This window comes from Juglans microcarpa x Juglans regia, chromosome 2D (assembly GCF_004785595.1).
Source record: "Juglans microcarpa x Juglans regia isolate MS1-56 chromosome 2D, Jm3101_v1.0, whole genome shotgun sequence".
Classification (NCBI taxonomy): Eukaryota; Viridiplantae; Streptophyta; class Magnoliopsida; order Fagales; family Juglandaceae; genus Juglans; species Juglans microcarpa x Juglans regia.
The window spans coordinates 3,167,904-3,194,969 of record NC_054596.1 but is presented as its reverse complement, the minus strand read 5'-3'; the positions used below and the strand labels follow the sequence as shown (position 1 = coordinate 3,194,969).

The 27,066-nt window shown below is 35.2% G+C and overlaps 2 protein-coding genes, 2 long non-coding RNA genes and 1 pseudogene across 4 annotated transcripts; 1 reads left to right on the top strand and 4 right to left on the bottom strand.

Annotated features, from left to right (window-relative positions):
* Positions 1-79: 79 nt before the first annotated feature.
* On the bottom strand, positions 80-3,172 carry LOC121250113. Its single transcript, XR_005937711.1, has 2 exons — positions 2,177-3,172; positions 80-408 (listed from the first exon to the last, which is right to left on the bottom strand). It is a non-coding gene; the product is annotated as an uncharacterized LOC121250113 (long non-coding RNA).
* Positions 1,954-6,696, top strand: LOC121250112 (annotated as a pseudogene).
* A 2,269-nt stretch (positions 6,697-8,965) lies between these two features.
* LOC121250109 lies at positions 8,966-9,734 on the bottom strand. The gene is made up of 2 exons (XR_005937707.1): positions 9,251-9,734; positions 8,966-9,165 (listed from the first exon to the last, which is right to left on the bottom strand). It is a non-coding gene; the product is annotated as an uncharacterized LOC121250109 (long non-coding RNA).
* Positions 9,735-9,916: 182 nt separating this feature from the next.
* On the bottom strand, positions 9,917-14,447 carry LOC121251218 (protease Do-like 1, chloroplastic). Its single transcript, XM_041150583.1, has 9 exons — positions 14,378-14,447; positions 13,769-14,330; positions 13,523-13,645; positions 12,418-12,589; positions 11,840-11,877; positions 11,175-11,373; positions 10,877-11,029; positions 10,560-10,694; positions 9,917-10,145 (listed from the first exon to the last, which is right to left on the bottom strand). The coding sequence occupies exons 1-9, from the start codon at positions 14,445-14,447 to the stop codon at positions 10,068-10,070; spliced, it is 1,530 nt and encodes a 509-aa protein (XP_041006517.1). The 3' UTR covers positions 9,917-10,067.
* Positions 14,448-15,371: 924 nt separating this feature from the next.
* On the bottom strand, positions 15,372-21,381 carry LOC121250107. The gene is made up of 14 exons (XM_041149047.1): positions 21,115-21,381; positions 20,583-20,727; positions 20,343-20,410; positions 20,185-20,238; positions 19,976-20,059; positions 19,793-19,878; positions 18,531-18,611; positions 18,069-18,199; positions 17,504-17,545; positions 16,770-16,846; positions 16,608-16,698; positions 16,447-16,528; positions 15,831-15,903; positions 15,372-15,660 (listed from the first exon to the last, which is right to left on the bottom strand). Exons 1-14 carry the CDS (start codon positions 21,201-21,203, stop codon positions 15,492-15,494), a joined length of 1,272 nt encoding a protein of 423 aa, XP_041004981.1. The 5' UTR covers positions 21,204-21,381; the 3' UTR covers positions 15,372-15,491.
* Positions 21,382-27,066: the final 5,685 nt, after the last annotated feature.

Below are 27,066 nucleotides of genomic sequence, written 5' to 3'. Positions count from 1 at the left end.
CAATTTTGACAACAGCATTTCCAGGTCTGACTGCACAAAAATGAAAAGATAACAGAACTAGAATGACAACAAGATGTTAAACAATGTCGACATTATTTTTGGGCAAGTAATATCAAAACATATATATAATGTCGACATTATTGCTTGGCCATGGCTTAGAAAACCAATTCGTTCCCAAATAAAACCACGTACCCATATATATATATATATATATATCGGCGGCCTCCTCCTCCCTCTCTTGGATCTTTTTGTGAGCTTCTGATCAATATTCCACACTGTTTCTCAAGAGAAAAATGAAGATAAAAAAGCAAAGCATATGGGAAATCGAAAATGGCTGTGAGATTTTGGCAGTACTGCTGCGCCTTTCTCCAGATTGTATACCCGGTTTGCATCACCTTCTCTCTCTCTCTCACACACACACACATCAGACATATATACCTCCCCACACACACGTACGTGCATCCTTGTTCATGCTAATTTATTAAACTGTACGTGTTGTTGGTTTGTTTGGTAAGTAGTATGTGATTGCGTTGCGCCTGCATGTGTTTTATAGCGATCTAGCTAGATCAAGACCAATCAACGGCTAGTTATTTTTCGTTGAGAAGGGGGTATTTTCATGGCCAGTTTGCCTTGATACGATTATTAATTTGGGGCCTTACCGTCAACTCAAAAAGCTTGGTTTTGAGAAATTGCTTGGAAAAAAAATAATGATAGAAATTGTAATTAGGCACTAGTACTGCCATTTACGTATAACTAGCTAGAAGAATATTGTAGAGATCAAGGGAATGTACGCGGTATAAATGATCGATGATCATGTCACTAATTTTCAGGGGAAAGCCATGCAAGGCGCGCTCCATCCAATCGTATTGGTAACGATATCATGTCTACTCGCATGCAATTTAATATACGACAAATTAAAAGCAGCTGCATGGATCGATACAACATTTATAAGATCATGTACAATGCCACAAGAACCATGTTTTAAGGATAGGGCCTTATCTCTTCAATCCATCACTCATCGAGTCTGTCCCTTTTAAGCCATTAGAATTCGGTACCCCAGGATAACGAAGGCCAGAAGTTTGTCTTGTTGTAAACAGACTGTTATGAAATGGAGATAGACTGTTAGCTAGGTAGCATCCGAGGAATTAGAAGCATCTTCTACCTTCTATAAGTTAAACTTGGTTTCGGAATTAAGAGATTCATGATGAGCATATGAATGAAGGCTCTACTACTGATCATTTAGACTTGATCAATGGCTTAGCGCGATGGCGTATTAATACTGATCATATTGTGCGCAAGCTCTCCTATCAAAAGAACCAAACCTGGCCCCGTGTTATATTCAAGCTGGCCTCACAAATTTTAAAAATCAACTTACAAATTCTAAAATTATACACACACGTACATTATATATTTGTTAAGATATAAAATAAATAATAAAATTTACTTCTTTTCATTAATTTAAATTTTTGAGATAAGTGGTAATTACATATAATATCAGAGCAGAGGTCATGAGTTCGAACGGCCTAACCCTATATGATTAATGATTATTAGACAATATTACTAAACTAATTTTTCCTTTAAATAGGAAAATAACAGTTTGTTATCGTTGTCAGAAAATAAAGAGGAGTTTTATGAAACACATGATCTTCTCGTGAGAGGATCGGAGCCGATAACCTTTGGCAGCAAGACCACAATATTATTGACAAGTGGCTAAAAGCCATCGCATGCATGTGCTTACAGCAAGCTAGTCTGCATCGATATTCATATGTGCAAGGAGTGACATGCATATATGCATGCATGGGAGCTAGGAATAAATTAAGGCCCAATGGGCCATGATCTGACGTGGGAATGCTGTTCCATCTCCAGCATTCAAACCTCATCTACAAGGGAAGAAGCTCTCGTTTAGTGGGCTTTCGCTTTCGTTATCTGGGGATAGCTGACTATTTATGGGGATAAATCTAGCCAACAAGCTGAGGGGTACTGCGCAATGTCGACAGCTTCCATCAACAGCTGGTGTCTTTCATCTACTTCCTCGGCCCAATCTTCTCTCAAGAAAGCTACACTACGTCCTTCTGTTTTCGCTAGGCTTAGCTCTTCTCCTCCTCCCCCTCCTCTCATCCAGAACAAGCCTGTTTTCGCTGCCCCTGCTCCATCATCACCCCTACTTGGCCGGTACCTCTCTCTCTCTCTCTCTCTGAGTGTTTGCATTGTCCATGCATGATGTGCGTATTTTGAAGTACAATCTTACTTTCTGTGTGCGTCGCGTACGTGCAAGCCTGCTGTAGAAAAATAATACTAGTGAGATCGATCGTGTAATATATACATTCTGAACTTAATCGATAATTCCATCGAAAGTTGTCTGAAATGAATTCGATCGTGTCTGAAATGAATGCGTATCAGTTTCTTAAGTCTCAGCAAGAAAGAATTGGGTTGGTCGGTGTATGCGTACGTAGGGCGAACAGCTAGCAAAACGTAGGACTTAACTCACTGGACACATTGCTTGATTAATCCATGAATGGCTGCATGCTGCATTATTGATCTCTCAATTCTACTCCCTGGCCTCCCGGCTGAAAGGGAACGGCCTATATATATATATATACTGTGCCATTTAAACTGATCATGAGAAGGCATTAATATAACTTATCTTGTGAGTGATATTAATTCTAATTAAATTTTATAATTTATAATTATACATGATATTTTAGATGGTTTTATATTTTTTAACAAAAATTATTGAACACCCTTAACAAGTATATTGGAAATTATATCAAAATTTAATTAGGATAATAATAACATTAATATTTATCTGATCTGTTCATACATGCATGGTCCAGTACTACTAATACTTGACCTGGTCGCTGAGCTCCTTTGGTTCTCCTAGGCTAGCTAGGCTGATGTGTCAATATCTGAAAAATGTGCGGTACCAATTATTCATACGAGAGTCGAAGATGTCGGCTCCGAGTAAATAGGCGCTAGCTTCTGATCTGTCTTTCTGATTCTAATAAAATATATATGTAATAAAAGACGAGGAGGGCGTGAAGGTGGGAGAGGTAAGTTAATTGGCGGGGAAGCCGGCCGGATAGAAAGCAAACATTCTTAAAAGAAAAGGTCCATTCAAATCACATAATTAAGACAGTATCGCAAAAAACTCCTCTCCGTTTCATTGCTACCATTTCCTTGGTTGTCCAGTCAAACGCACGACCAATCTCATTTTATATATACATATATAGGCCGAGTTCATTGGTACAATTTCCTTAATTTTCCTCCAGCTGAGAATAGTATTTTACACGCGTGCATAGTACTCTCTCTCTCTCTCTCTCTCCTCTTCTTTGGGAAATGTGTGTGCACTTTATATAGCAGTATTTGTCACTTTCTGAATGAGTTTACTTCAATACACACTATTATCATAATTTCATATTACTCTTTCTGGCCTTTTGGTTGGACTGAATTTGCAGAGAGAAGACATGGGGAAGGACTCTTACGAGGAAGCTATTGAGGGTCTGAAGAAGCTCCTCAGGTGACTATGTCGATCGATCAATCAATCTATTTTTTTCCGGATCTAATCGATCTAATAATGATATCAAATTATGTTACGATCCTTTCGATCTCTGCATTTATATATATGCTTTGAGTTGGTGGCAGTGAGAAGGGGGAATTGAAAGCTGTAGCGGCTGCAAAAGTGGAGCAGATAACCGCAGAGTTACAGACCCCAACTTCTGATGGCAACCCTTTTAACCCAATTGAGAAGATAAAAAACGGTTACATCCACTTCAAGAACGAGAAATTCGAGTCAGTAAATCTACATCTAATATTTTCACATTTTAATATTGTGAACTAGCTAGCCAGTTAGGAGTTCTCTCTCTCTCTCTCTCTCTCTCTCTCTCTCTCTCTCTCTCTCTCTCTCTCTATGTATACGCACACACGTACATACGTACAGACACTTAAGAATCTCATCCTTGCTTGTAATTTTTTCAAAACGACAAACTTGTTTAAGGCTTTTCTTTATCTTCTGATTTGGTACTTTCTGCAGCAAGAACCCGGATTTGTATGGAGAACTTGCTAAAGGCCAAAGCCCCAAGGTACTCGATCAGTATGCTATAGATCACTGTTTTCTTCTTTAGATTATGGTATATTTGTTCTCTTTTCTTCTTCCATGGGAACTTGTAATCATTATGAATTTTCTTGGTTGTTTAGTTTATGGTGTTTGCATGCTCTGACTCCCGGGTCTGCCCATCACATGTGCTACATTTCCAACCAGGAGAGGCTTTTGTGGTCCGAAATGTTGCCAACTTGGTTCCACCATTTGATAAGGTCCCAGAAGAGTCTCCACTTTATTGCTTATTGTCTTGTCGATGTTTATTTCTGTAATTCTTTTCTCTGTTTTGAGCCACTTTTTCCCCCTTTACTGGGTAGCCCCCTTTTATTGGGTAGTTTTTTACACTATCTTATATGGGTTGTTCGGTTTTTACTGCTGCAACAGACTAGATACTCTGGAGTTGGGGCTGCCGTTGAATACGCGGTTTTGCATCTCAAGGTATCCAAGACTCCACTTTTTCTCGAGAGGAATGTCAGTTGAGTTCAACTTCATTGATAATAAATAGTTCATAAGAGGTTAGTTGAATAATTGAAACCCAACTCTTAGATTCATCAAAAAGAAAGAAAGAAAGAAAGAAAAAAACAAAACCAACCGACGAAGTAAGATCAGTAGTAGTACACTTAACAATTGAGTATGTTACGTATTGATCTGGCAAAAAGGAAAAGAAAGACAAAAAGTTGTTACCTTTTGATTTAACAGTGCATTTGCTTATGTCAACCGCAGGTGGAAAACATTGTGGTGATTGGACACAGTGCTTGTGGTGGAATTAAGGGGCTTCTGTCTTTTCCAGATGAGGGACCCCCCTCTACGTAAGGCCTTCGCTTTATTTATTCACCATATTCGACTTTTATTCATCCTCATCAGTCATCAGTATCAAAACCTAATTTCCATGCCATTTGCTCGTAACACTCTCATTGGATTAGTTATTCGCTCAGAACACTCCTATTAAATTAGTTAAAAATTAAATTTATTGAGTATTTAATTATTAGAGAGCAAAATATACTCACAATAGATTAGCTTATTTTCAATGACTTTCAATTTTTTTTTTAAATTTAAAGGTTACTGTATATACATTAAATACATATTTTATTAATTATTTTTCTCTCTTTCTTTCTATCACATATTTTATTACAATTGATATATTAATTTGAGTCAGTGATATATTAATTTAATAAGAATATGATTATTAATTAATATATAGTAAAATTTGATAAAATAAAATAAATTAATAATTAAAAAAATTAAATATTTTTGAAATTATTAGTTATTCATTACTATATAATGAATAAATGTATAATCTAATGTAGAGATTTGATGTTAATAACTAAAATTAAATTCATCTTATATTATTTTATTGTTATATAATGAAAAAATAGCTATTCCAATATGAAGATTTATGTGAATAAAATAGTCAAAAGTTAAATTTTTCTTACATTCATAAAAAATATTCTTTAATTTTGACTAATCTAATGAGAGTGCTCTCAAAACAAACAGAGCAGATATGTGGAACGGGATTTTGGCATAGTAATCCTGCTCCTTATTCTAGTCTAATTTAGACTGGTTGAGTTTGATTGCTATCTGAACTTGAAACTCGGATTGGGGAATCAAGTGGGTCGTCCATGTAATTTAAAGTCAGAAAAATTTAGGGCTCAAGCATAGGAAATAGTCAGTCCTTACCATAGAACACATTAATCACATATTTCTTTGTTTTCTAGTAAAAAGTACAACTTTTAAGATCAAGCAATTAAAACAAGAGATGTTGATTACTAACTATGAGTGGGATGTGCAGTGACTTCATAGAAGATTGGGTAAGAATCGCTTTGCCAGCCAAGTCCAAGGTGAAAGCAGAATTTGGCGATGCACCTTTCCCAGAACTCTGTGGACATTGTGAAAAGGTTAGTACAAGATCAAAAAAGTTGTATGAAAAGACTGCAATACAGACTATTTACTCTCCATGAATGTTCCAATATTGTGATGCAGGAGGCGGTCAATGTATCCCTTGGAAACCTTCTAACCTACCCATTTGTGAGGGATGGTTTGGTGAAGAAAACACTAGCATTGAAGGGTGGCTATTACGACTTTGTTAAGGGAAGCTTTGAGCTGTGGGGGCTAGAGTTTGGTCTTTCTCCCTCTCTATCCGTATGAACATCAACCATTATGAGTCACCTCGTCTTGATGCCCTAGCTCTATAGCTTGTTTTTCTACCTACTATGTGTACTCTTGTAATTGGCTTGATGAGTTAAAAATATGTTTCAATAAAAACATGCACCTGTGCTGATTCAATTAGAAGTGCACCAGATAAACTACTTCCCTTTTTCTGCAATAAAGAAATAAGCACCTTCTAATTTAATTCTTCTTCATTACTGCATTTTTCTTCTTTGTTTCTTTGTTAGGTAAAGGATGTGGCCACGATACTGCATTGGAAGCTCTAGGACACGCTTTAGAGGCCATTCTTCCTGGCAAAGATGAGGCTCTTCTGCATATATATTATTATATGATAACTTGAACTGGGTTGGGTTATGTAGAACAACGCCTCTTTTATTTAGTACTTAAAAGTGTCCTCAGACTGAATTTCAATTTTCCTCCCAATTTCCTTGACAGATTCCTAGCATCTTAACTATCCTGCCTGGCCTCATTCGATTATTACAAACAATACATAGGGATATATGTTCATCAAAATGCTCCATTACAAAAATAATGAACACTTCGATTCTTCAAGAACGATTCAGTTTTCCTGTGCAAAAAGTTCCCCCCGGGGGGGGGGGGGGGGGGGGGGGGGGGGGGGGGGGTGGGGGGGGTGTGGTTAGGAATAATTCCGCAAGAGTTTCTGTATTGGACCGACAGATCCAAGTTAGATATGAAAATAATGAAATGGGTCCCTTAGGCCTAGCAGTGCGAAGCTATATTTCGGCCAAAGTTTACTAGGTTGTATAAAAGTTCACTATAGTGAACTCAATAAAGTTACAGTATTTTTAACTTTGATAATTTTCTCTGGCCAAATCTGTTGAACCCAAGTTACTGGCCAAATATTATTTTGACATAAAAAATTCCTCTTTCTCGCGCCCAAATCCCAAATTGTCATCTTCCACGATCCATTTTGCAACTTCTCTGCAATGTCTCCCACAACTCCGTCGAAGTTTTCAAATCAACCAAATTCAACATCAACCATATCAGAAACAATGTAAACTGAAGGTCTTTCTTTATCTGCAATTGTAAGTTCTTGATCTGAAACGTAAATGCCCTTTAGTACAACTAAATGCATTATAGGAATATTTAACTCAGAGGCAATAGTCTATAATCCCTTCACCATTTCTGCATAGAGCTCTATGAAATTTCACTCCCAGATGCTTCCAAAATTTTCGAGAGCAAAGTCAAAAATTTCCAGCTCGTAACTTTAGCTTCCTATTAGTAGAGAGAGAGAGAATAGTTTTTATAGATAATTTTGTGTATTCATCAAAATTAGAATATTCAACTTACAATTAGAATTAAAATAAATAAAAAATGACAAAATTAATATTTTAATATAATAATGATAGATTTGGAGAGCACTAATAGTGGGCTCAACAAATTTTAGCTAAAAATTGATTAGAAAATTCACTTTTACAAAAGAGTAATATTATATACCACAATTTCATCCTATTTTGATCATTTTAAGTAATATGTGACACATTCATCATTATTAGATGATAAAGAAACATGCAATAAATGATCATTTAATAGCGATAAATGTGTCATATCATACTTAGTGATATGAGAGTGAGATGATAGTATGGTGTATAGAATTTTCCTTTACAAATTTAGCTAAACAATTTTCAACAACACCAAATAACAAACTCTCCAAATATATTACTATTCTATTAAAATATTAATTTTGATATTTTCATTTATTTTAATTCTAATTATAATTTAAATATTTATTCATTATTAAAAAACAATATTCGTTATTCTAATTCATATTATTACACTTTTTATTTCACTTTTTAGTCGAAAGTTTGGATATTGCAGTATTGGTGGGAAGGTTGGGGCCAAGGTTGGCATGTATTATTTCACTTTATATTTCACTATGGCCTAGTGAGGCGAGAAGCAGGCAGCGATTTTTTATTTCACTTTTTCTTTAATGCGCTGGAGAAAAGCAGCAACGGGAAGATAATTTTTTAATCCAAAAATCAGCATTCGACTCAACAAATTTGATTAATGATATAATTTGTGACTAAAATTATTGTTTATTTGTTAGTCCATTATTTTTGAATAGTTAGATGAAATAATTTTAGACAAAAGTTGAATAAAATATTATTAAAATATTACTTTTTAATATTATTATTGGTTTGAGATTTAAAAAGTTGAATTATTTATTATATTTTATATAAAAATTTGAAAAAATTATAATGATGAAATGAGATGAAACGAAACTATTTTTATATCTAAACAAAGCCTTAGAATCTCTTATTGTCGGCATCACGTGAGCTACATGCGCCTTCCTAAATGCGCGGATATCTCAGGCCACCATTGATGACAGATCCTCTTCTTTTATCTCTGTTTTACTCGTGATTTCATTCACACCGTCTCTGCAACCAAGGTTGAGTGTGTGGAAACTTAATCGTTTCAATCCTATTAATCCAAACGCCTCTTTCACTGCATCGAATCTCAAGACATCTTCTTATTGTAGCAGTGTTCTCTCAAGGTAATCTTGATCTCATTGGATTGCCTATCAAAACCATCTTCATGGCGGCAACAACTCCATTGTTTCCCCTTCCCCTCTTCGCTTATTATTTTTCTTTTTTTGATTAGTTGCACTGCGTTTCAGCTGTATTGGGATGATTGTAGAAATTGAAGTGGTTCTCCATCCCCAATAAAATTATGAAAAAAAAAGCCAAACAATGCTGACCTTGGATAATTTTCAATGCAGATTTAGAACACATCTTGACACGACATTAATTACATCCATTATTCAAACTTCATAGCAATCGGTAATAACAAAAGGATACCTGCATTGATCAGTTCCTCCAGCCCGATCTCATCTTCAATTTCAAATTCTCATTTGGTGTAAGCTCTTGTAAAAATTTTGCAACCTGCATACAAAAAAAGAGAGCCTTAAAAGGGGGTGCAAAATTTTGGGTTAGCAAAGATCAACTTCTCAAAAGTGGATTCCATTACACCAATTTTGAAGTTACTGGGTTATCATGACACATGACTAAAATTCAGAATTATCCTGAAATTCGTTTCTTTGTTGCCCCCAAGCTCCTTAAACCCTGCTTTCCGATTGCTTTTATTTCGTGCGTGCACCTCAGGGCTAGCCATTTCTCAAGACGATTGAATTCACCAACTTTCTGCTCATAACGATTTCCAATTTCGGAAAGCACACCAGAGCTACCTTGCATATACTTGATCTGGAGAGGAGGCTTTGGAAAAAGAATTAGGGTATATAACCCAGCCAAAAGATTAGTGCTGTATCGGTAGTCTGTCATCTCGTCCTATGGAAAGAGTTGGAGATCAGGTCTATATATTCATGCATTTCTTTCTTTTGTAATCAATGGCCCTTCTTCATTTGAGAAGATTTCACAACTTCGCTGACTACAGGGTCCCAAATTACTGCCCCACGGAAACTGATATATTGGGAGCAATAATCAAGCCTAATCAAGGTGGGTTACAGCTTGCAGCACTCATAGCATTGGGTAGTCATAACATCGGGTAGTCATAACATTGGGTAGTTCAATACTTGAATCAGAGCAGGACCTAGGTGTGCCTCTTACTACAACCCACTTTTAGCTCTTTCCCTTAGCTTTTCATTGATACGCACTAAAGGAGATTACTGTTACAAAGTTTTACCCTCAGCAATATGAAAACTTTACTACCAGAGGTCGTACAGCAGTTGAAATACATATGTACATCAGGACCCCTTGGCATGAAACAATTAATGCACAAAAACAATATATATGTACCTAAAATTATACAAGCCAGTCGACTAGGTATATCATGACTCATCAGGCTTTGGTTCAAGTATTACAGGAATCTTCTCCTTGTGATCACCACGCAATACCTCCACAGTCACCTGAATGCCAAAATAATTAAAATATACATTTTTAAAAACTAATCAAATCAGCTTCAGATACATAAGAGTTTTTTAACTAAATATCCTTAAATATCTTCAAGAAATTCTCTTAAATGTTACTCGGCCACGATGATATGGAATTACTCATCCCGCTCGTGAAATTATATCCCTGGGGGAAGGCTACCACAACTCAGCTTTACGTTAAAATACATGGACATTGATGTGAATACATGATGCTTTCCACTCACTACTCGCACTTAACATATTAGGTTCTAAATTCTATGACACATTGTCATCAGAGTATATGATTTTCATTCAAGAAAAACCGTCTCTACCTCACACACAATCCCTCCCTCCCACCCACCCACAGAGAGAGAGAGAGAGCATAAGAACATTGAAATGAAAATGCCATACCGTATCACCCACTTTACACTGGTCAAGAATTCTGTACAAATCACTGCCATTGGTGACCTTTTTACCATTCACAGATGTTATGATGTCACCCAAAATGAGTCTACCATAGGCATCACGTTTAGTTGGTTGCAGGCCCTGCAAGATTGATCAACTCTGATTAAATGGATGAACACCACCTTCAACCTTAAGAAGTTTAGGTCAGTATAAAAAGAAATAAGCATAGCATTTCGCCGACCAAAAAACATATTTCAATAACACAAGCAACTTCTAAAGAAAAATGAGCATTCCACAATAAAGCTTAAAGATATAAAACCCACCGCTTTACCAGCTGGACCATTCATAGGAGCATCTAAAACAAGCACCCCACTTACTCCCAACTGCTCCACAGATTGATCAGGTGCAAACTTAATTCCTAAAATTGGTCTCGTGACCTTCCCAAATCTCACCAGCTGGTCAACAATGCCACCTACCTGGACATGTAAAAATCACAATAGTGACTTAGTCTACAACATTAAAACAAGGAGCTTATGCGTCTCAATTAGATGTACATGATGCCTACACCTAGTTTCTCCCATAAATAACAAAAACAAAAACAAAGTCAAAATAAAAACTCACAGTGTCAACGGGAATTGAAAATCCAACACCAGAGGACGCACCAGATGGAGAGTATATAGCTGTATTTATCCCAATAAGGTTTCCAGAACTATCTAATAGAGGCCCTCCGCTATTACCAGGATTAATGGCAGCATCTGTCTGGATAACATCCTGAATGGGTCGGCCGGTGGCAGCAGAACTGATTTCTCTACGAAGCCCACTATAAAGAGAGCATAAAGAATACATTAGAAAACATGTATTTTTATGTATATGTCAAGATATGCTTAATTTACAAGTAACATGAAAAGAAACATCTACATGAGGGGATATCGGCATGTAATATCAATACAGGACCAATATGAGGGCTATTGGCTTATTCGTTGGTTTTTAATATGTTAAACAGAGAGCCACAGACACACGCCTGAAATTGTTCATGTGCATCTTTCTCTCTCCATTAGACAGCAGATATTTAGAAACGAACATTTGTAATATATTTTTCTCTACAAGGCTTCACAAAATGTGAAACAGCCATAGTATCATAGCCAATTCCACCAGCATCGAGGTAACTTTGATTACATACATATGATACACGAGATTAAAAAAAATAGGACATATCAGAGAAAAAAACTCAGCATTGTTTATCACATACAATAGAATGAAAAATCGAACTCCAATGGGCTTTCTACCTGATAACACCAGTTGTAAGAGTATGGTCAAGTCCAAACTGCAAAAAAAAAAGGACCATTAAAACAGATGATTAAATTGTTTGGACATATAATGAACTGGAACTAGTAATCTTCATACTAAATGATGATCAAAATCTTTATTAAATGTTCTTTAACAACTTGTAGAGTTGAAGGAAACTACAGCCTTCAGGTAACAAACTCAAGCCACCAACCAATCGAAGGCTAGGCTCTAATTCTGATATGCCAAAGACGGATTTCTATGCACCTTTTTTGGACAGGTGAGAGATGAAAAGCAAACAAAAATAATCCCATGCTTAATATTCACACAAATGGAATGAAAATAGCAAAAAAAATAATTCATGCTATTCTGAATATGATTTCTTTATCGGTAGATAAAAATTTTATTGATGAGAAATAGGCATAGCCCGAGTACATGGGAATTTAAGTATTCCCTAGCTCACTGAAAATGAATTATTCTATGTAATCCTTCGAATACTGGAAAACAATAATCTTTTAAGCTGTAGTGATATAAAAGCCCAAAGCACCTGTTTTGCAACAGAGTAAAAAGTAAAACTCACAGGGTTTCCAATAGCATAGACCTTTTGACCAACCAGTAGGTCCGCAGAGATCCCAATAGGTACAGGTCTCAATTTGTCTTTAGGTGCATCAACACGCAAAACAGCAACATCCTTATCTTGGTCAAACCCAACAACTTTTGCGTCATAAGTTGTTTGGTCAGCGAGAGTGACCCTGTACATAATTACCACCATTTTAAATGTGAACAATATGGAGCTTAAATGTGTCAAACTCATATGACACTTTGAAATTTCTTAATGCAAGATCTACCATCACACATCTATCTATTATAGTCCGCAATTCTAACCACAAAGGATCACGTGCACAATAGCAAGCAAAGAGTTGAGATGGTTTGTGAATAGTAGTGAGATTTGAAAGTTGAAATTTGTGAATAGTAGTGAATAGTACATCTCTCAATCCTCAATCCAAACCGGCTCTAAATGTAGAAAGAATGAAAACATAGAAGGTATCAATCTAGGACAACTAAAACCACCATCAATTGAAGATGCCAACCAGTCTTAAATGCAAATTGTTCCATGATCTCCAGAAGAAAATTGTGAGAAAGTTTGCAAGGCTGACTAAAGGCATTCTGATACAGGCCCAAAATTTAACATAACCATCCCTTATTTTAAGAGATGCCAATTTATAAGCAACAGTATGAGTACACAATCCATCCCACAGCCTGGAAGGACTACGTTAGCTGTCTGTGGATGCGTGATCTAACATCCAAAACAAAGTTTATCCATGCACCTTTTTCCCTCTGCAACTCTGTTCACTTTGATGGGTCATCATATAAGTACAACTCCGGAAAACATAATGGAATTCAAACTCAAGGCAATATACAGTTTCTTGATGCAAACCCAGATTGAGATGGTTCCAAGCCCACAAAAGAACCTTCTTTTTGTATCCTTTACCGTCTTTAGCCTAGATCGACCTCAAGCAACATAACAGTTTCTTATATGAACCGAACAGTTCTAAAGTAGTCGTATAACACTTTGTCAATTCTAAAGCAGAACACTTTGTCAATCCAAAGCATAAACATACAAGCAAAAACAAATTAAGCACAAAAAAAAGCCTAAACATCGAATGAACTGAAGCAATGCTAACTTGAGATCAGAAGCGCCACGAATCACATGATAATTGGTGACAATGTGACCATTTTTATCCCACACGAAGCCTGACCCCGAGCCCTGCGGCACCTCCAACACGTCCAACGTAAAGGCGTCCTGCCTAAAAGCCACACCACCAAAGTCCCACACCGATCAAACACACATACACCAGCATATACAGTGCCAAGGAAGCAGAATCAATAACCCGAACTATGACACAAATTTTAGGAGCAAGACAGAATACCTGACAGCGAGATTGGTGATGTAAACAACGGAGGGCGTATTCTCCTGGAAAAGACGAACCGTAGCGAGCTCATCGGACTGCAATTTTCTAGGCGTGCTGACCACGAATGCCGAAGCTGAATCGACATCGGCTAGAAAGAGAGAGAAAGACAAGGCCAGCGAAGCGCAGAGAACGAGGAGCGAATCTAGAGCCGAGGAGAAGGGGAGTTTGGAAAGTGCGAGCTTGGGGAGGCATGAAGGTTTGGTGGCGGCGTAAATGCCACTGCTATTGTTACTGTGTGGGATGAAAAGGTAATTGCGGCGTCGCTGGTGGAGGAAGGAGAGAATAGGGGGGTGGAAGAGTAGGACTCGGAGGGAAAGGAAACTAATTTTCTGGACGGGGAGCGAGAAAGTGGAGAGGAAAAGGGTGGAGAGGAAGAGTGGAAGGAGGAAAGGAGCGAAGAATAAGCAGCCATGTCCACCCCACGTAGTCGTTTTATGGACAGCAGCAGTGAGAGGATGGAGTCTCTCCACTCTTTTGAGTCTTGAGTCTTGAGCCTGCCTGTACTGTACGTTTGTGTGATCTTCATTGGCATATAATTTGTGTTCGCTTTAATATTTTATTTTCTACTTCCCAACTCAACAAAATTTATTTCCCTTCCTTGGCCTGATGATTCTTGGGGCAACCGTTTTCCTTCCATTTTTTCGATAAAATTTTACAAAAAAATCTAATGTTAGATACGTTTTTATAAGAGTTTTATTATTTATCATCTTCACACACCACATATTATATTTATTTTAATTTATTTATATTTTATTTTTCTTAAACTAATTGAATTCTCTACTCATAATCTATACACCACATTTAGAAAGAAAAATAAATAAATAAAAATAAGGGAGGTGTGTAGTATGTGAAGATAACGAGTAAAACTTTTCTTTTAGGATATTCAAATTTTCCTACCCACTTTAACAAAAAGTAAAATTTATTATTAAAAAATAATTTTTTTATATAAATTTCAGATTTATCTTTTTAAAAAATATATATATATATATATATATATATATACTAAATTTATATACACTTAAGAAGACTATAAATATTATTTATCAATTCATAAAACTCTTTATTAAAAAAGAAAAAAAAAATGGTAAAACTATTCCTTTCTTATTTGGACGCCCGGATGGGTCTCTCGACTCTGTTTGGATTGAAAAGTAATCTCAACTTATCTCATATACTCTCTTCACATTATTATAACTTTATTAATTTTTATATAAAATATAATAAACAATTTAACTTTTTCAAATCTTAAAATAATAATAATATTAAAAAATAATATTTTATTCAATTTTCAGCTTTCATCTCAACTATTAATCCCAACAGGCCCTTAATCTTTATCGGTCCTCCTGCATTCCTTTATTGATAATTATTTATTAGCTCTAATTTTATTTTTCGTTTCCTCCAACAAATATTTTTTCTTTTCTTTTCTTTTTTTAATTTTATTTCATTTTGGATGAAAAAAAATATAGTGCCCAAGCCATGGTAGAGAAATGGGGACAAAAAAGGGGGGGCCTCGGCATGGACGGTGCCCTCCCTCCCATTGATAATCTAATCGAAATCGTATGACTGCCTACCCAAATTCTTCATTTTCACTAACATCGATGAATCCAAGGCCTATTAGTATTAATGAATAGAAAACCTCTTCGACAATCCGCTTATAAAATTCCCTACAACTTAAAGAAAGCAATTACAAAATTTTCTCAAAAGGCCTCAATTCCCGTGGCAAGTCATCAAAATTTCCCGCCTTAACGTCTGATTGAAGCATAGGTCGGTTCCCACTTTTCCAAACGAGACCCTCTGCAAGGTGCTCCTTGCTTGGTGTAAGCATTACAAAATTTGGATCGGCTCTTTGATAACTGCGAAACAATGTAAAATGATACATCGTTACTGATAGATAGATAGATAGATATACTTTCCCAAAAACTGAAATACAATCCATGATCACAAACACAAGCCAGTGATCACAAGCTCGTGCAATAACATTGATTGATCAAGGAAGTAAAAATCAAACAAACTCTAATCAAACCTGGCTTCTCTAATATTCTCAACACGAATCCCAAATCCATAGGCCGTCTTTCCAAAAATGCGATCCCTAGTAGCTGCAGCATAATGGGTTTGACACAGTTAAGTTATAGGATCCCATCACCCACGCCTAATCCCCCCTTTTTTTTTTTTTTACAAGTGCTAGGGTCTAATTCTACTGCAAGCTAGAAGCAAGTAAAAATCAAAGTAAAACCAAAAGTTAAAAGATGACAAAAATACTCTTCATAAAAATTAAGAGATTAAAAAAAAAAAAAAAAAACACCTGGGCCACACCTGGGCCCGACGCCCAGGGCCCAGGGCCCAGGTGGTACTTGGGTGGATGTTCTAAGATTTTATTTTTAATGGCTTTTAGTTTTATATTCTTTTTTTTTTTTTTTTTTTGAAATTTTAGATTTCTATCTAGGGTATTTGTGTCCCTTTTTTATGGAGGGGGTAGACTGTAACTTATTGGTAAGCCTAGGGAGACATTGTGAAAATTGATAGTTTGGGAAGGGACATTACAAATTGCATGGTAGTTAGGAGGATTTACATATTTCCCCCTTTTGATTTTAGTTGTAAAAAAATGTATCAATCCATGACAATCAATCGACTATAGGCACCTGAAATGTTGAAAGTGAAAGCAGGTTTCCACCATGACTTGAATGCCAATGATACTGTTGAGCTCAAAGGTCCCACCTTTCCCTGCAAAGATGAATTTAATATTTTTCAAACCAGATATAATCCATAGTTATAAAGCACGAGATGGCATCAGAAATGCTACCTTCAGCAATAAGTTTTTATTGGCTTGCCAAGATGCAGCTACTTGCAAAGTGGACTCCGGGATATTGTTTGATATCTTGGCATCATCAACCCTTAAGAAAAAAATAACAATAAAATCAGATATCATCACACCTGTTATAATCAGTCCTATTACTCGGAATACCTTGTCATTAACTCAAAGCCGAAGTCAATATAATTTGTAATTCCAACTATTTCATCTTCTTCAAGGGGGTTCTTGACCTGTTTAGTTGAAACAGTAAGAATTTGTCAACAGAAAAAAAAAATTACTTTGAATAAGAAAATAGCAAGAGGAAACAAAATAATCTCAGTTCTTTGTATACGTATTTTTAAGTATATAGTGTTGGGTTAGGTTCCACAGAAAAACTAAGGTTCCCATATATGATTCACACAATTTCAGCACTTCCTCAAGATAATAAGCATCTTATTCCATTTCCAGCATGCATGCAAAGGGCTCAATTGACTAGTCAAATCCTTTTCGATCAAAAAGTCACCGTTCTGAATTGTAAGAGACATGAAGCAATCAATTACTGTTCCACTCGGGTTTGAGCCTGGTAAATTTATTTATTTTTTATTATTTTTTATAAGTAAGCCTGGTAAAGTTAACAGCATAGATCAGGCATCACCAAGCTACCAACCATATATAGCAGTTATTGGTTATAAGAGCATCCTTGTACAGCAAACTTTAATGAAAACTAACCTACCAACCATAACATAAACAACAACCATAATGTAGTTCAATAGTAGGCAATCCAATGAGCCTCAGTTTACATCAAATGTCTCAATGAGACATTCAAAGATGGGATTATCAATTTTTGATAAGAAACAAAAGGACCATGCAGAACAGGAGAAGGAAAACAAGAAACCAGGAGAACATACCCGTCTTTGGACAACCACGTGTTGATAGAATGAGGCAATGAACTGCAGGTTGTATCAGTATCCAAAATCAATTTAGAATTATGTGAAACAAATTTACAAGTCACATATTCGAAATGATATAGCATATAGATGCACTTCACAGCATGTAGTTTGAGAGGTGTCAAGGAAACTGAGTTGAAAATGCACAACGCAGGAGGTTCATGCAGCAGTAATTCCAGTACAATATAATTAAAGGAGCCATTGTGGAATATGTAAAAGAGAGTCTGTCATTGACACATCAAGGTAAAGTTTTATTATTGCCACCAATAGGATAGCATGGTACACGTTTCCTCCAGTTTCTATAACTTAGTATTACACATAGAATGGGCCCAGCAGTTGAAGAAATATGGTTCCCATTGAGCAGTTTGAATAGGGGTGACAGATCCATTGTGAATGCTTTATCTTTCTAATTTCTAGCCAATGTATCAAACCTAGTTGCAATACTAATGGAACGATTAATAAGTAGAGAGAGAGAGGAGAGAGAGTTTCAGGGGTAAATACAAAAATGATTGGAACTTAAAGAAACCTGAGAACTTTTGGTGAGTTCCAGACCAAAATTGAAAGATGGGCTCAAGGGGCTACTTGATCCAACTCCATAGCCAATTGCACAACTCCAATTCCTTAAGTTTTTATATTTTGCACCATCTTTACTTCCATCTAAAAAAAAACATCAGCAACAACAATAAACAACATAAATCAGTTAATATTTGCTGCAATTCCAATTACACGTGATCTAGTGCTCATATTACACATTCAACATGAAATGCTAGCAAGATTTTCGAAAAACCCTAATGAACTCTACAGTACAATCATCTTCAACATATAGATCAAATGACACATTTACGTAGAGCATTCTCACGGGTGAAAATCATTCCTTTGATGGCTTATCAAGAAAAAACTTCTCAAACTTAACTATTGATTTAGTAAAAAAAGTTGAATGTACTGAAATTGTGAATTTCCAAAAGTGATTCAATTCAGTAAAGCTTACACTCTGGCTCATATTGTACCCCAGCAGTTAGTCTTCCCATCTTGCTTACCAACCAAGCACTTTTTGGGCATTCATCTTTCACTGCAAAGCATGATGAGTAAGTACATTTCGAGAGGTTTTCATCTTGTATTCAACATGCTCAGTTATGAGTGTATCAAATAGAATTCGAAAGCTGCAAAGCAGAAAGCTAAATGAAGCAAACATTGATGAGATAATAGTTTTTATTTCAACTTTCAAATGCACAAGAGTTATTGACTGATAGTTTCTATTTCCTTCTATTCCATTGCAGGAATAGGGGGGGGGGGGGGGGGGGGGGGGGGGGGGGGGGGGGGGGGGGGGGGGGGGGATGAAGAATTATTTACTTAGTGCGGTTCTTTCAAGATATGTTTTTTGATAGGTAATAAATGAGAATTGATAGATGTCTGAGCCCGGGTTCGAACCGGGGACCTCTAGTGTGTGAGACTAGTTCTTTCAAGATATGTCAAAACGTTTTGTTATAAAGTTTTTTTTTATTGGCACCGGGTGTCTGAGAACAAAGTCCCAACTAATCCTAGAGGTGCACAGGCCCTCTGCAAAATGTTTTGTTGCAAGTGTTACCGATAAAAAAAAAAAAAAAATGTTGCAAAGTGACGTACACAAAGGAATAAAAGGGCCCTCCAAACTTCTGTAGCAGCCAGGGGGTCGTGCCTTATCCATTGTATCGAACCCTCTTCATAAGTTCTTTGAATTAACAGTTCCAAATATAGTTTATGGTTAACAACAATTGACTAAAATCTCTTGATCTTAGAATGTATTTAGGTGTTCTTTTGTATACTTCATGTGTACACGGGCTATGTCTATTTCATTCGTATCAATAAAATTACTCTTACTTATAAAAAAAAAAAACAATTGACTAAAATTTAATCGCATGGATTAAACAAGAAATAAAAACTATGGAAAATGTTATGCCAAGAGTTTGACCAGAAATCCATAAGATTGAGGTCTGGTTTGTGAAAATCTCATCTCATCTTATCTAATCATTACAACTTTCCCAAATTCCCAAACAAAATATAATAAACAATTCAACTTTTTCAAATTCCAAAATAAAAATTATACTATGATAATATTTTATTCAACTTTCAATTTCATCTCATCTCCATCTGTGTAACCAAACGAGACCTGAGTGTGTGTGTTTACAGTAAAATATATTCTAGGGAACCACGCCTCATAAATTATATATTCAGAAAATAAAAATTTACCGTCCTAAATTTGAGGTCACTTACAAGATAAAGGCATAAATGTGGCTCCAAATGATAAATTTCCCGAGCCGTATCTCAATCCTAAAACACCATAATCTTCAGAAGATACTCTGCAGGATTAGTAGTTTTGTCAATGAAGTGCATCTGATCTTTTGTGTGCCAACTAATTGGGGAACCATATATATGGTTTTGCTGATATGAACCCACCTTTTCTTCAGTAGCAATGGAAAGATACCAAATGCTCCCAATCCATATTTAGGGTAGTAAGCGCTCGACCTCATTTGTAAAATCCTGAAGTGAAGGCATGCACAGCAGTGTTTAAAGAATTATGGCATAAATATGGGAAAAACTGATCGGGGGTGAGGTGTAACCTCTTTTAAAAACAAAAATATGTACTTCAGATAAATGCTCCTTACCGATCAGAGTTTGACACAAAAAGATCCATGAATGTATGAGAATCATCAAGATCACTGCTTATGGAACAAATTATACCAGCATTGTTCAATAACATAATTTGAATAGAATGTACAGCAAACAGATAAGATGTGATGAACGAAAAATCATTTTACTATACCTTTGCCATCGAAACAGGGCATTTCCTACAATCTTCTCCTCGGGCTTATAATCGACTGGACATGAAACCTAAATATATCAATGGTTAAGAAAATATTTCTGCTTATTCTGATTTTCAAACTTCATATTTTAACAAAAGCATCCAAAATAAAATAAACAAACCTAAAAAAATATATTAAAATTATCTATCTTGTACTAGAACGACGTAAATTGGTAAAATGGGGAAAAAATTAATGGATACTGTAGCAATCAAATCCACGTGGGGGTCATCAATTGGCTTTAGCATGATTCTTGTACTAAAATGCCTTGCTTCTTCAAAATAGTCCTCAAACAGGCATTTCAATGCAAGCTTCCCAAACAACAAGTTATACGATGACTCCAACATCCTGCATCGCGTCACAGATGTGTCATTTAAATCTATTGCAAATTCTAAAACCATTACCAGGATTATCTATTTATATAGGTAATCCTGTAGACATATGTATGTAGGTATATCTGTTAAGCAGAGTAACAATCCGTTTGGCCAAGCAAATCGTTCAAAGGGATTTTTAACATTGACATGACCAAAAATTCCATGCAGGTCAGTCCTTCAAAGTTCAAATTCTTGCATCGTCAATGAAATGATGCGGACGTTATGAAAATTAACTCTTAGCTTAAACTTTACGCGCGGAATTGAACTGGCCAAATTAATAAACTAGAAAATAAAAGCGCAAATAAAAACTGCTATATTCTTTTATGATCGTGACTGGTAATCGGAGTGAATTAGGATTAACCTGGTACGGGCAGCAAGAGGAGGGAAATCGAAGAGTGGTGGGACCAGCACCATTGGCGGTGGTGGCTCTTTGTTCACCCAGTTCCCCATCTCTCTCTCTCTTTCAAATTCTATGACCGTGAAAATGGCTATGGTTTCCTAATCGACCCTGAAAGTCGAAATGGAGAAAGAGTGAAGTCTGAAGAAGAAAGTTGCGGGAACCTAAAGGCGCTATGAAGTGTCGCCCACGCATCAGGCGCGTCTCTCTCGAGCTTCAAGACTGTTTCAACTTTCGGATCTAACGTGCTTTTATCCGAATTTTAGGATATCAACGCGTGTATATCTTGATAAATTCTTTTTAGACGAAGTTATTTCTTAAAAATAAATTAATATATCAAATCATATCATTTCTTTGTTCTTTGTGGCGATACTTCTCATATATTTTTATTGTTTTAACAGAAATTATGAGTAAAAAAATATATTATTTATTATCTTTTTATTATTTTTTTATTGGTATTAAATAATTAGAAATAACAATGTTATTATTTTTTTATTATTTTAGATTTATTTCTCTCGTATTAAAATCTTATGACTTGTTACATGAGTCTATTTTGAATTTTTACATTGACGAAACCGGATTGGATTTTCTTACAATACGAAACTCTGAAAATAATGTGGGTCGCCTTTGTATGATAAGATCTCTTAAAATAGAACTTACATGCATAACTTGAATATTATAATATTAAAAAAAAACTTGAATATTATAATATTTAGCAAATATTTAATTATTATTCAAGGAAATTATGATAATTACTACTTCTTATATTTATCTATCTACTTTTCTCAGTTACCTTCTGAGATTGAGATTATTAGGAAAAATCTGGATTAAAAAAAAAATAGAAATTTCTATTTGGAGAAGAAAAAAATATGAAGTAGGAGTGAGTTTCATTCCACAAGCCTACTCTAAGGCTACGTTTAGATGTTGAACTGAATTGAGTTGAGATGATAAAATATTGTTAGAATATTATTTTTATTTTAAAATTTGAAAAAATTGAATTGTTTATTATATTTTATGTTGAAATTTACAAAAATTATAATAATGAAGTGAGATGAATTGAGATAAAAAAGCTCCGTTTGGAAGTTAGACTGAACTGAGTCTAATTTTAAGTTGTGTCTAACATCTAAACACTCAACTCTCAAATCACTAAACTCATCTCAACTTAAAACCTATTTACATGTGGGATCCATAATCTTTTTCAGCTCAACACCTATTTACACACGGGACCTACAACCTTTTTTAACTTCTCATAAATACATTTTAATTCATTTTAATATCTTAACACATTTAAATTCATTTTAGATATGCTCCATAAAACTCACTTCACCGTATGAACCAACTACTATTTCTAAATAACACAACCCATAATATTCCCTCTAAGAGTAGATAAGAATAGGCTTGGGCCTAATTTTATTAAAAATGGGCATTTTACAGGAGAAAATGCATCATTTGTTATAAATAGGGGTGTAAATTTAAATCGGAAAATCGGTCCAGAACCTGTTCCTATATTATGAAAACTGGCCGATTCTGGTCTTATTTCAATTCCGTAGTTTTCGAGATCGGACTGGACCGAACCGAACCGGTTAGAAAAATATATAAAAATTAATTTTATATAGTATACAAAATATTTATATATATATAAGTTTTATATATAATATATAATATATATAATTATATATCATATATGAAATAATTTCATATTATAAATTATAAATTATAACATAAAATGTTAATCTTAAATATGAATATTTGTAATTTATTTGATCATATGTTATTAATATAATTATATATAAGATAATATTATTATAATTTATAAAATAAAAGTTTAATCTTAAAGATTAAAATTTGATTGATCATATTTTTTAAACATAATATATATATATTAAATTATTAATAACATTTTATCATAAGAAATAACATTTTATTATATATTTTTTACATTTTTAAAAAACCTGAAAATCGGATTGGATCGGATCGGAAACCAGTAAAATCGGATGTACCGGTTTAGGAGGATAACCGGAACGTAATCGGTTTAAAAAAATATAAAACCGGTACATACCGGTTCGGTTCTAGATTTTATCCAAAACCGAACTGATTACATCCCTAGTTACAGAATACGTTTTTCGCATCAAACGAATCAAAGTTCATCTATGGATCCAAATAGATTGCTTCCATAACGAGTTGTTTTTGTATGACCTAACACATGAATTGTATTGTATTAGTGATTCATATGGTTTACGGGAATTTTAGAAAAATAGAGGGAAAAAAAAAAGAAAAGAAAATGTGTTGCACACTTATAATGATCTGTTATCCCATTTGAAATTTGGTATCAAAACTATTATTTTTCATCAAATTATAACAAACATAATCTAGTTTTGATCATTAAGATAAATGCAAATATATAATATAATATTAGTATCATGTTTTAATAAAAGCACCGTTTTGAATAACGAATTTTAACGTAGAATTGTAAGTTTTTGGATAAATTGAGAATAATAGAAAATGTTATTTATCTTTATAAGTTTTACTCGTATAATAATTCGTGCTGACGTGTTAACTATTTATATGTTAAACATTATAAAATTTGAAAATCAGAATTTGAATTAAAAAAAAGAAAAATTGATAAAATGGGTCTTTTACTCAATACTAGAATATTGTGTATAAAATTATAAGTATATATGTAAGTAATCTAAATATAATATTATGAGGTGGCTGTAACTAGATTATTTGCTAATCTAATATTAATTGTTAGTTATTTCGAATATTATATTGACATGTGAAAGAGAGTGATATGTTAATTCAATCCAGATTTATTGTATTTATTGATGTGATTGAAATGATAAAATTGACTACAAATAGTTCTATTATTTTCAAAACTTGATTAAATAAAAGGGAAATAGCAATATTCTCTTTATAACAAAACATTCTAAAATTGGTTATATTTAATTATATCAATATAAAATATTTTAAGTAAATATTAATTTGATCTAAGGGGAAGACATATTAAATTATTTAAAATATATTAAATAGTAGGATTCTCTCTAAACCGTATCAACTCATCTCCTTGTTTCGGCATGCTGTGAAAAACTAAAAAGGAGTTAAGCTACTCAACCGTTACTGTTCATGCAACCTCCGCACACTGTTTTCATTTTTTTTTTTTTGTTTTTTTAAATAAAAACGATTCGTTTCTTACATTTGAAATGCTTTTCCAGAACAAAACTGCTAGGTACAACCGGCACGTACAAACGTGGGGTAACCGGCTAGCTTACGTGGAAGTGAAAAAACTAAAAAAGTAAAATTGAACTTAAAAAGCAAAGAAAGAAAAAAATGAGAAGTCAAAAAGTTGAGTTTTTCTTCTTCAAGTGCTAGCAAACCAGAGCAAGAAGGTATTCCCCCACATCGCAGCTTCTTCTGAAGGCCTATGTGAGAGTGGATCAAAAGGGGCCTTTCTTTTCTTCTTTGATAGCTGGTCATTGGACGATTCATCATATGTCTCCCATCTCTTAACAACAGCATAAAGTGAGGCCTTTGGGCGGATTTGGCTCAAGATGGAACGAGAGAATGGTTGAGGGAGCTGTCTATCAAAACAAATGAACTTGGTACGTTGAAGCATTTCTTCACCAAGAAAAAAAAAATCATCCTTTAGATTTCATCATTAACATATTTTTTTTCAAACCCATTTCTTAATTTTTTTTTTTCCAAACCCATATCTAGATTTTTGCCAAACCCATTTCCTAGGTTTTTCTTGAACTTATTTTCAACGTATTTCTATTGTTTTTTTTTTTTTTTTTTTTATCTTTCCAGATAAATCACTGTTCGTTGATGATGGCCGGTTGTGAGTGCTCCCAAACCCAAAATGGTTGTTACAGAACAGAGTTGTATCATGTATTTTTGGAAAAATCAACTCCAGTCAGCCAAATAATGCAAGCAAAAAATTTGTAAAAAATACCCATTAGAATCAAAATCCACGGACTATGTAGAAGATGAAAATTGGGTTGTGGCTTCGTGGGGCGGTAACTTCGTGGAGAAGACGATGGGGCTTTGTGGGGATGTAGAAGACGAAGACGAAGACAATGAAAATAATAATTTTCGTGAGGATGGGGGCGAAATGGGAAAGGTGGCCACCAGAGCCCCTTCTGTCTTCGAGGGAACAGAAACAGTGTCGTTACATTTGCCACATCAGATGCGATGCCGCAGGGGTTTCCCAGGGCGGTTGCGAGTAGCATTTTTCTTTCCAGAACCACCCCCCAAAATCCAAATTCAATTTCCCACCCACCCTCCCCTCCCCTCCCCGTGTTCCCTTCGCATTCTTCCCCACCCACCTTCTCCTCCACCATCACCTCTCCGCCACATTTTTGTTGCCGACATCATCACCGTCTGTCTCCGCCGACAAGGATAAGAGAAGCCCAAAGAATGTTTTTTTTTTTCTTTCTTTTCGTTTCCCACTAACTCTCCATTTCTATCATTACTCATTTTGTGTGTTTTTGTGTTAAATAGATCTGCGATTTTGTGTTTGTTGAATCTGTGTTTTGTGGGTTTTTAGTTGCTGATTTTTTGGATATTTTCTCATACGAGAATGGTATCAATTGTCCACAGCACACATAAATTTTGTATGCCATGCCACAAACGCATCTACTATGTTTTTTGTTAGATAATTTTGTATAAGATTCACTAGTTTTTGGGTTGCTGATGTATACCAACCTTCTTAACTTTTTTACTTTAAAGATTGTTCGTCTTTGAAAAAACTGATATTAATTTGGTTGAGGGAAAAATTAGTTGATTGGCATATTCTTGTGAAAATCTGTGTAAAATTGAGTTGTAACAAGTGTTGAAGCAGTGTAATATGAAAAAGATTGAAGTGTGCTCAACATGGCTGAACTGGCGCTAGATCAGCGCTTGAGTGAAACCCATCTAGAGAGGTTCGCTCGATGTGCGCTCGACGTGGCGCTCGAGCAGAACCCATCCAGAGTGGTTCGCTCGATGTGCGCTCGACGTGACGCTCAAGCAAGAACCCATCCAGAGAGGTTTGCTCGATGTACGCTCGACGTGACGCTTGAGCAGAGCCCATCCAGAGAGGTTCGCTCGAAAGGTTCTCGAGGGAAGCTATAGAAAGGTCGGAGTTCCGACACTACATGTGTGTAGAGATCGAGTGGGTCACTCATGGTGTTGCAAGCCAAGTTTAGGAACTACAAAGGTTTTGTGAGTGTCTCTATATTGGTTGTAATAAACTTTTTCTATAGTAGATTTTAGGTGGTGCCTTACACACGGAGTGATTTTAGAATTTGAAGAAGCTCTTCAATGAGTTTCCACTTCGTGACCAAAATCATTGTGTTGATTGTTTGTGTTAATTGATTAACTGTTTGTTTGTCTCTATTTTTGAAAAGATCATCAAAATTGGATTACACCTATTCACCCCCTCTAGATGTAGTGATTGGTAAAACCACTGTTTTTTCAAATTTGCTACGGAAGTGTTTAAATAAAGAATTAAGCAGAAATAAATTAAAACATTGATTGAGAATGGAAAAAAATTATCAATTTGCTTTTTACAAAAGGTGTGTAGTCTAAGATCATGAAGCAAGCGGACAATTTATGATTGCAAGACGCGCCATCATTTTTGCCAAAAAGTATATAGTTTGTGTAAGTTTTGAAGCTTTGTAAGCTTGTATATTTGGGGAAGTCAAACCTATGCTGCCAGAAATGGTATGGTTCCAACCTTTGGTCTGATGGTTCTACTCATGAGAATGGATATTTTTTATGTTCTGTAACCAGAGTCCCCAGATGTGTTGATACAGAAAAATCTTTAATATGTTGTCTTCTTCACCTGCCAATTATGTGGTGTAAAAGTTGTTGTGAGAGTGGAGATTACTTAGGCTTAGAAGTCTAAACTCATTAGTTATGTATTAGTGTCAATAGTTT